Source organism: Cupressus sempervirens, chromosome 4 (assembly GCF_028749045.1).
Source record: "Cupressus sempervirens isolate cs-2001-9-10 chromosome 4, ASM2874904v1, whole genome shotgun sequence".
In the NCBI taxonomy this organism is placed as follows: Eukaryota; Viridiplantae; Streptophyta; class Pinopsida; order Cupressales; family Cupressaceae; genus Cupressus; species Cupressus sempervirens.
The window spans coordinates 885,857,418-885,868,777 of NC_143121.1; the positions used below are offsets into that span (position 1 = coordinate 885,857,418).

Consider the following 11,360-nt stretch of genomic DNA (forward strand, 5'->3'; position numbering starts at 1 on the left):
CCAAGGCCTTTCCAGCTAACCAGCTCCACAGCTGCTCAGAATAACAGCTAAAAAATGGCTTTTAAATATATAAGAAATGATCGCCCAGTTGGCCAATAATCAGACAGAAGACAATCCTTCAAATGCTGCCTAATTGCAGATGAAATCCCCTCTGTTTTACATAAGTTACTCACATCTGTACAGAAGATAGTGACAACACTCTGATCAGGCATTCACATCAAATCCTTTGGCATTGATAAACTCCCAGATACAGTCAGGACTCAGAACAGTAGAGAATTTGATACTCCAGACTTTCACACTTCTCAGCAAACAAGATCTTCCAACCACAGTAATCACAGCTTCAGGAAGACAATATTACTTCTCAGAATTTAATCCACATTACCTCAGCTATGGATTAAATGTACAATCTAGCTTCAAACCCTTATACCTCAGCAAGGGAATTGAATTCACAAATCCGAAAAACTCTCACAAGAAAGCAACAAAGAAATTAAACAATTTGATAAATCATTTGCTTCACGAAGCCACCTTTTATAATCCACTTGGCTTCGTCGACACATCATTAATTAGAAGCTTCTATTAGATTCTTTTAATAAATTACTTTTCTAGCACATGGCTTCATGAAGACGCTTTTCACTTGAGAGGTTTCAACTTTTAAATATAACAACTCCTTGCCCTTTTATATTTAATACTTGGCTTAGGTTTACAACTAATTAAATAAATGGCCCCCTTCCAATGATGACTCAACCCTCAACTTTAGTGAAATTATAAAGTTAAATTATAACTTTATAATAAGCCATTTAATGATTTAATAATAATTTGGCCACTAAAATAATAATAACTCCCAAAACACTTATCTTTGAAGTATGTTGTCTGAAACAGGAGTCACACCTATTATTTCCCCATGCGACCAAATGCACTTTCCTAAAATAGGAAGGGTCTATCTCAATCATCCACAAACTTGCCATAAATAGCAGATGCATGAAACTAAGCCCAAATGAAGTTTGATCTAAGTCAAACAAAAACCAAACTGGAACATACTGAATTGTGAAGAAGACAAGACCCTCTCATAGCCATGTCTCTACCTTAGAAAACCTTCTATCCACAATAATTAGCCTATGATGATCACAATAATAGGCTAATCCCGCAAACTCTTATGCTAGAGAAAATGGGGACATTACACTTTCCTAATAGATTTGTTGCAGCATTTGCCTATTCTTGATTATAACCAAGAGAACGTATCAAAGGATTCTATCATAGGTCTACCCAAAATGAAGGGCGAGAATTGTATATATGTCGTGGTGGACAAATTGATCAAGTACTATCACTTTAATGCTATATATTTGTTGGTAAACAGATTTGTCAAATTTTAGAATACTATATATAAGCCCAATAGAATGTATATGACAAATTGCTTCGCAACAATTGGATAGGTCTTTGGTATGTGACCGTTCTCTGTTTTTAGAGGGGCAGCTCCCTTGTATGATATGATTTTGATTTTTGAGTTAAAATTTGCTTAAAAAGAATTATTATGTGCATAGTTGACAATGAACATACAAACACATTCCAAGAATTCAAGTGAGAACTCTTAAGATTTCATCATTAGTTCTAATTGACTACGCACTTAGAGAGTTAATGATTAAATCTGATTCCGCATCACTTGCATATTCCAAGAATACTAAGAAAGATGCTTGCTTTATAAATCAGATTTTATGTGGCAATCTTCCTTTATGAAATGAAGAGAAATTTTCAAAATAAGTGTTGTATTCTCATATGATAAATACAAATGATTAACACATGACTGAGCAATAATGGCTGAAACCTCCTTCAAAATCACTTTACATTCATCAAGTGAAGCAATACATCTTCACCTTATGGATGCTCCAAAATTCATCAAGTCCGAAAGTCCCTTTGCATGATCTTTTCATAGTATTTATAGATCATTTCTTTGTAACTAACTCTAGGTTAGGAACTAAAAAAAGTTAGCATTGGGAAGTTACAAACATATTTTCATAACTAACTCTAACTTATACAAGATTTGATCCTTAAATTCTAACTTTCCCAGATAAAATCAACTTTCTAACTTAAAACCACAATGTGACCAAAGTTGGCACTTTACAAAACTTAGAAACAAGAACAGCAAAACCAAAAAGAAACTTTGGTCAACCTATACGAAAACATAAGTTAACTTTTTAGGAGCTTGCACTGGTATCTCCTGTGACTATTCTTTGACCTGTAGGTGATAACTGTGACTGTGGTGAACTTCCGTTGTATTCTCTATATGACTTGATCACTTATGCCAAGGACTTATTTTTGATGATCATCATACTTTGCATTTTCAGCCTGCACCTATAATGATCTCTCCTAACTTCATCTAACTCTTTTCTATAACTAGGCAGGAAATGAATGCAAGAATCAAATGCTACTTAAAGAACACTTAAATTCATCATAACATTTATGCTTCCCATATCATAAAATTGCAGTACAAAGCCATTTCAAACAGTCCTAGGAAAATTGATTGCCTTTGACAAATAACTATACTTGCAACCAGGTCCAACAAGCTCCCAAAAATGGACACGTGAACTAGACATAATTTCCTTTGTTGATAGAATAAAAAAAATGCAATAGCAACCTAGGTATCACTTGTTACATCCCAAATTTTACCCTAAAGTTTTAAACTGATTATAGCTGTTGAATCAAATTATTTCTTCCTGATCGTGTGAAAGTGAGTTAGTTATAGCCGTTGTATTTAATTTTTTTTGATCATGTGAAAGCGAGTTAGTTAATTATAGCCATTGTTTATTCCTTCATGATTGTGTGAAATTGAGTTAGTTAATTATAACCGTTGTATTGATTTAATTATCATATGAAAGTGAGTTAATCTATTCATGATCATGTGAAAGTAAGTTAATTATAGCCGTTGTATATATATGATGAGCATGTGTTAGTTATTTTGCGGTCGCTTGATGATTTTGAATTAGCAATTTATAAATCTTGAATTGATGTCTTGGCGAGAATGTTGTTTTGAATGATTATAGGAAGAAGACTAAAGAGAGAGGGGAAGCATTGCTAAACGAGGTCATCGAAAGGGGATGATCGAATAGTTCAGTCATCGGAATCAACAGTTTTGACCTAAAACTATCTTGGCAAGGTTACTAGGACTTGGCAACATATTTCATGGTGGAAGCACATGAGCTATAAGTGGAACATTATAATAAATAATGTAAAATAAACATAAATTCTTACCTTTAAAGTATTATCAAATATTACTATTATTTACTTATTATTTTACATTCTCAAATATGATCATATGTAAATAATAATAAGATGACACCATTACATTATAAATAATAATCCAATGATGCCACCCTATCATTACGTACATATAAGCATAGATGAGAAAATATAATAATAATAAAATAATTATAACTTTTAAAAACTCCTCTTTCTTCCTTTCTTTCTTTCCCTCCTTTCTTTTCTTTTAAGTCGATTTGAATGACTTTCGAATATAATCTTGTAACTATTGGAAGCCAATGAGCCAAGATAATCTTTATAATAGAGCCTCCCGAGTGCTCGGATTCATTCATCTTTTTACACAGTTTCGGTGGCTCATGGCTCACAATGTAAGGAGGAAAACTGCAAACTTTCATATTTTTACCTCATTCTTTTCTTACTGCTCTCACGTCTCCTTGTCTGTGGCCAAAGCAAGGAATGAGTCTTTTCTCCTTGTCGTAGAAGAGTTCAGGGCCAGTTTTTACAGTCACGTAAGGATTTTTCCAAATGTTTTTAATATATTTTCACATGTCTTGTCTGAATAAACCATCGATATATGTATGTTCTCCTTCATAATTTTGAGCCGGCTGTAAGTCTGAACTATCTATTGGAATCCGATTGAACTTGAGTAGATTATAATTATTCCAAATTAATATATGTTGTGAAGCTGTCTATTTCCTTGAGTCTGAAAAATCGAATATTTCTTTTGGTTCAACTATTCTGTCCAACATCTCATTAATAATCTCTATTTTAGTTTAAAGTATCAACCTTTGAATATGCCATAGAACCTTGAATAATAACATGATTAGAATTTAATACAAGCATCTTTGTCTGGTAAATATATATACACCAAGGAATTCACTGGCGAAATGCCATTACAAGTGAAGAGGTGTAAAATGGTTATGACTCATGAGCCCCCGGGAATCATCGACATGATAGCTTGAAAAGGTGAGGAGGTGTAGAGAGAGTCTGCACAGAAAAAGAATGGCATCAGATATGATTAATAAATTAAAAACTACAAAAAGCTCATGCATGTTCCACTTATGTAAGGTGTTGTCAAGTCGAGGTGGTGGAGATCGGGTTTGTCGACCCACATTTTGAAATCCTTGGCCAGGGTGGAATTAGGTAGATTTGTCGAGCAAGTGATCTTTGTTGAATGTCCAGACACTTCAGCTATTTTGGCAAATAACTGTTGGGACTTCAACCCACCTGAATACTCTGATGGTTGGACTTATGAACATCCCAAGCCCGATCTTGAGGTAGGGAGGGCCGTTCTATTAAATTAGAATAAGTGGGGATAAGTAATGGTCCGCGGTTGGAAGGTTAAGCCTATGTTAATGCTTCTCCTCTCACCAATGCCGGAGCTTGGACAACAAGTAGAAGAAGTTTCTTGAATTATACTGTATGTTCTTTAACCCTCTGAATGTTTAGTTGTTTCATTTCAAGATGAAAGTCAATTACTTTACAAACAACTGTTACTTAATTAGAAGAAGTTAAATGTTCGCAAATATCTCAATTTTAATTAGATAGATATTTCATTTCAAGAACATCTAGATATTTAGAAGTAGTTAAATGATTGCAGTACATAATTTTCTCATTTTGTATTTTCAGATATTTCATTTTAAGAATATCTGTTACTTATTTTCAGCTGAATATATTGAATACAGTTTTCAACAGTTGATGGAAATAAATCTCATGTGATATGAATTAGGAAAATTAGTTGATTCAAGATTAAAATTTGTTTAGGAAAATTAGTATGTTACACCACTAACATGCTAAACAATCAATGTCAATGCCACCTTGGAAGCTCTAGAAACTCAACACCATATGCAAGAATGGTACAAACATGTACATGGATCATATGTCCAACCAAAAAAGATACAAATAGTGAACAATTCCTCAAAATTTCCCTTCAGTTGACCTCCCCAAGCCTAATGCACAATACTTTCTAGAAAATTGAATATGAAACTTCATAAATAAGCTCATTGTGATTCATGTACGAAACCACGAAGAAATCCTCCAGATTGTGATCTTTCACCAACTGAGAAGATGTTTGTCATGATCCCTCTCGGATCAGAACCCAACTATTATAAATAATTAAATTATTGGATATTTAGTAGATATATAGTAATATGACACAATATAATAAATGTAATTAAATAATTATATGATATCTCTACCTCATATATATGTGTGTGTGTGTGTGTGTGTGTGTGTGTGTGTGTGTATGTATGTATGTGAGTGATTCCAATCTAATATATCATCAGAACCCTAATTTTAAGTGAGCATTGAATATTGAGTTAATAAACTTAGAATGATTCATTAGTTATAAAAAGGCTTAGTAGTGAGAATGTTCCTCATAATCACAACACCTTAAGGCCATAAAATGATAACATTCCCAAGTCATTCATAAAATAGGAGAATGAGATTGACATTGAGTAATCACAATAACAATACACAGCATAAGAAAATCCAAAACTAATAAATATTAGCATATATATATATATTCATTAATACTTACATTTCATATTAATAATTCATAACTTATCATGATACCCAATTATTAATAACTAATAACCAACATATCAATATCTATTCAATTATTAATTTAAATAACACAATACAAAATTATTAACAAAATAATAAAATCCCCCTTTAGGTCAATATTGTCCCGCATTTTGTCACCACAAAATGTTGGTAACAGCACGAAAGTTTTTCAAACTAGTTTCGCATATCTCTAAGTTTGAATTTGATATTCAATTGTTTAATGTAGATCGATCAATCAATTTCAATTCGTATATCAAATCATTTTACTGAAGGTTTTCGTCTAAGCTTTTTTGTTTTGCTTTCGGTCGAGCCTTGGCTTGATTTTTGAGGCCTTCATCGTCCTTTTCTTTGTTTTCAATTTTTCCTTCGATTTGGTCTAACCTAGAGCGTAATCAAAGTTGTCAGTCAAGAGATATGGTCGTTTTAGTGCCTCAAAAGTGGATTTTTTTCATGCAACAACATGAATTAAAAATATTATGTTATATTTCTAATTTGACATTCACTTTTTGAAAAATACAACTTAAATTCACTTTATGTTATGTTTTTAAGTTACTTTATTTTTTAATTTTTCACTTAAAGTAACTATAGTGCACTTTATGTTATATTTTTAAGTTGAGTTATTTTTTAATTTTTCACTTAAGTGACTATATTAACTATATAGCTCAATTTAATTTGTAGCATTTAAATCAAATGCTCTAATAAATATTACTTTTTAAATGGTATTTATATGTTATATAATTAATATGATATGTAAATATAATTTATATCCCACTTAAGTAATATTTTAATGAATTTGAATTGACACGTGCTTATTTAATCACTTAAAGTCATCAAAAGTGGACATTTTATATGTCATTACATGTAAAATCCATCAAAAGTGGATTTCTTACATGTCATTGTATATAATTTTCAACTTAAAAATATTAATCCATCAAAAGTGGACTTTTTTCATGTCTCTGCATATTTAAGTTATCAAAAGTGGACATTTTATATGCAATTACATGTAAAATCCATCAAAAATGAACATTTTATATGTCACTACATATAAAGTTCAATTTGGAATCATAAGTGGACCTTTTTGATGTCATTACATCAAAAGGCCATGAAAAGTGGACCTTTTTGATGTCATTGCATCAAAAGGTAAGTTTTTATGTCTTTGCATCCAAAATGTGTGATGTAACTTAAAATGTGCATTGCCCTCCAAAAGGTGAGATTTTGATCACTTGCACATTTTAAAACATGTCATTGCTTCAAAAAGGTCTAATTTGCCTTATTAAAAGATGTTGAAACATGCTATGCACCCAAAAAAGTCCGATTTTAACTAAAAGCGTGTTTTAAAATGTGTCTTGACCTCCAAAAAGTCCGATTTTGAAGAAATGCATGCATTTGGCCTCCAAGAACCCAATTTTGCTCATTGTGAGATTTACGTGATGGTTTTGCATGAGATCTTCTCTACTAGGGTCGTCTTTTCTTAGCCATGGATTTTCCAACATTGAAAATGGATGTATCTTGCTAAAAACCATTTTTTCAAACTCCTTTCAAAGGCATGTTTTTGGAAAAATCTTCAAATAAATCCATTTAGAGTGATTTAAATCATGTTTTTGCAAAGAAAAGAGGCGTTTTGGCATCATTAATCATTTGCAATACATATTGGCTCACGTTTTTGCATTTGGAAGCAAAAATTGAATTCATTTCATGTCTCTTATGAATCACGTTTTTGTTAAAAACACCCAGAAAATTGGGGTTTTAATCCACTTTTATGTGTTTTGAAGCCACTTTTTCATATTTGGGTCCATGTAGTAGCATTTGGGGAAGTCGTTCTTGCATTCAGAAGTTAAATGACTCAAAATCAAATTGCAAAACAACTTGCAAATCATGTCACAGGTTGTAGAAATGTACTTGATTTTATTTTTATTGTTTTAATTTATTTTATCTCTCTTATTAATAAACAGCTGATGTTTAGTAAGCTGCATATTTATTTTCTGTCATAATACTAAAATCAATTTTCTTAGTTTCATTTTGGACAGTCTGATGAAGGTTCATTTCATTTAGTTTCTTAAACAAATTGATTAACCTTGCTTGTCCAAAATCTTATCGAAACAGAACTTACTTGAAATTTCCATGGAGGCCTCTCATTTCCTTGGAAGGTTCAACAATATATGACTTGAATGATAACTTAAAAGTAAGTATTTACAGATTATAATTATATTGATTGGATTTTGTAGAATGCTCAATGGATGTAGTTGCTGACCACAAATAACGTTTTTTCCTTAACAACGCAGGTTATAAACCATGCTGAAAGTTGGAGTATATCTCCTTTTGAAGCTATCATACAAATATTTGTTCCATCTTCAAATCTTTTCTCAAAATATTGAAGACATTCTAGTGTGATTATTGCTCAATTGTGTTTGGATAAACATAACTTAAAAACCAGGTCAATATTCTGAAAATGATCTAGCATGATTATTGAAGTCATAGTCCATAATAATTAGACAACTATTCCAAACTTGTAAGAAACTTATTCAAAAAAATTGACCAATAATTTGCAAATTTTACAAGTTTGAGTACACAGGCATTTTGATATTGCTATCAGGATTTAATTGTGTGATTTTTCGAGTCAAACTCATTGACCCATGTTTCATGAGTAGTGATTCAACATGAATCCATCTCTCATGAGAATAAATGGAACACTTAGCACTCATTGGATCTAGGTGATGCTCATAGGGGTGAAGCACCAGGACTTCCCGGGAGGTCACCCATCCTAGTACTACTCCAGCCTGAGCGTGCTTAACTATGGAGTTTCCTCCATGGCTAAACCCAAAGCTTAACTACGGAGTACACAGGCATTTCATGAAATAGTTTGTGGTACGAAACTTGAATGTGCTTTGTGATGGTTGTTCAAATCACCACTAGACACTACAAACTATATTGATCAAAGACATAATTTTACATATTGGTCAATAATACACTACTATAGAGGCATTCACCGGTATAAATTTAATATCATTGATTGCCATAACAAATAAATAAGTGTTAAATACTCATGTTACATTTATGAATATAAATTAGGCTCTGAGTTTTTTGTGTTGAATAAGTCCAGCTCTGTCATTAATGCATAATCTAGAAAAAACACCTCTTCTCTTCTTGCAGAGATGAAACTCATCAGAGCTTGCACTTGAAACACCTATTTGCAGGTCTGTTATGTTACTGTGTTGAAGTGGAGCTGTACTAAATCTAAAAATAGTTACAGAAATTTCAATATAATAACTGCAGCTGAATCTGCATATTTCAGTTTCTATAAACTGTGTTCCATACACGGAATGGATTGAAACTGCATCATAATGTATGGCTGGGGCTTGAGAAATGTATTTCCCTGTATAAAGGTTGCAAACCTAGCTTAATTTCTGATGTATGACTCTCAGCACCTGTAATAACCCTAGAAAACAATTTGAAATTTATCTAGTACAGCATGACACTATAGTTTCTGTACAAAGCAATGCAGCATTAATATAGACTGTTGTAGCGTGCTTTTAAAAAATGAAAATCATAAAAATCTGCAAAATCCTCATAATCTTCAAACATTCAACACAATACCTTAAAAAAATGTTCGTTGGGATAACTTGTGACGAGGACCATTCCTGCCTGCAATAGTTGAAAATGGCATGCGACTTATGGAAATCAGAGGGGTTTCGGCTCATGCCAATCCATCTCCATGGCTTTCCAGTGAACTAGGCACAGATGGGTAGCTGCCCAGTTTTCTCAGGCATTTTAACATCCCTTGTTATCGATGCTTGAGCATCCCCATCTTCAAGTCAAAGCATGCTCCTCATGGTGGTTTGGGTTTTGATCTTTCCAGTCTCTATTCTGCCAACTCTCCACCTCCTTTCCTAATAATGTACCCATTCTCAACCCTTCCCAGGCAACTCATTCTAATGATATCCCCGTGGATTTTTCCTCCCCTATTTTCTCTCATCAATACTCAGCCCTCATTTTTCCTTGTAAGAGTAGATCTCCCTTGAGCGAGAACAAAGGTTCTTCCTTCTGCAGGGATGGCAAAAAGTACAGAGGTCACGTTGGCAATGGTAGGGCTTCAAAGAGGCATTTTAGAAAGTACCCCTGGGCCAAGAAAATAATCAAAAGAATAGATCCCTAAATTGTTGGCCTTGCTTCCCAACTACATTGAAGGATTGAAAACGTTGTTGACGAGAGTGACAGGATATGCATGGTATCTTGTCATTGATGACAACTACTTCATTTACTCTTGATCATTTGCAGTTAAGATTGATTACCAAAGGATTTGATGCTTATATTTATCTAAGTACCAGAGGCAGAGCATGGGAAAATCAGATAGATCAGTTTGGTTTGGACGAATTTTGGAGAGTTAGAGGATGTGATTGTAGGGCATGCATTTAGACATACCATTATGTCTAATCTGATCATTGCAACTCCTGAACTTATCATATGTATGAGATATTCACTATTGAATATTGGGTCGATAATTTTTGGACAAAATAGGACCGTTCGGTATAACTGATAAGTTTACACTTGGTAAATTAGTTTTGATAAATGGTTTGGTGATTGTTTATGATAGAGCTGACATTAGAGGACACTTGTGTTGGTTAAAAAGATTTGAATGAGTTTTGATCTTGTTTTGTCACAGAGACTTCTACACATTTTATTACTTTGTTTTGGCTAAAAAAGTTAGAGGTTCCGGGTTATGATCTTATATATAAGATCGGTTTTTGGTTGCAAAGGATGAAGATATAGATGATAAATATAGAAGAAGATAATAATGCAAATGTGGTGATCAGAGGTTATGTTCAATGTGCATATTTATTTTCAGAGCTTCATTGGAATTGTATAAGAATTGTTGATGCTACCAGTTAGTTTGGTATAGGATTGTAAGTCTATTTTGGTTATGCGATTGGCTATATGCCTTATGTAACTTGAATTGTGTAATTGAGCAGTGCACTCTAGGCCCGAGGCTTGAATGAATGTGCATTCCCCTTTTTGTACTTATGCCTTTAATTGGGCGCTTATCACTGCAGTAGTCATTTATTTGTGGGTGTCATCTCCATCAAGGTTTTCCCCTTAATTGGGTTTTTCTTGATTACGAATCATGGTGTTATGATGTTCATGTTGTGTATATTGTTTGGTTTAATTGCATTACTTTCAGTGTTAAGTTGTGGGTTGGATCAAAGAAGTTTGTGAATATTGTTGCATCAATTCACCCTCCCACCTCTCTTGGTGCTTCCTAATCCAAAAATTTGGTATCAACGCTTGCTCCCTTGGAAGAATTTTAATAACTTGAGGAGGATTCTGGTAGAAGCTCTTAGCAGTATTCAATTTCAGCTCCTGAATTCAGTAAATCATCTTGACAAAGCTAATGATTGTATTGTTTCCTTGGAAGAAAAGTTCAAAGAAGCAAAAAAGTTCATTGAGAACCTGAAAGAGTACTTGACGCAATCTGGAGACGAGGATAAATCTTGTTGATCAGCTATTACATAAGGACAATAGTGTTGCACCTACTAATGAAAGAAGAT

General features: G+C 33.1%; 1 protein-coding gene across 2 annotated transcripts in view; it reads left to right on the forward strand.

The window, feature by feature from the left end:
* LOC149564228 (uncharacterized) overlaps nt 1-8,384 on the forward strand; it is a 200,373-nt gene extending 191,989 nt beyond the window's left edge. Inside the window, exons 7-8 of one of the 2 annotated variants that reach the window (XM_089827299.1) lie at nt 7,921-7,999; nt 8,100-8,384. In XM_089827299.1, coding sequence (XP_089683425.1) covers nt 7,921-7,999; nt 8,100-8,192 — 172 coding nt within the window. In that variant the 3' untranslated portion in view covers nt 8,193-8,384. Of the gene's footprint in view, nt 1-3,035; nt 3,284-7,920; nt 8,000-8,099 lie in introns of those variants that run through there. The other variant, XM_089827300.1, reaches the window with a different exon arrangement.
* The last annotated feature ends 2,976 nt before the right edge of the window (nt 8,385-11,360 follow it).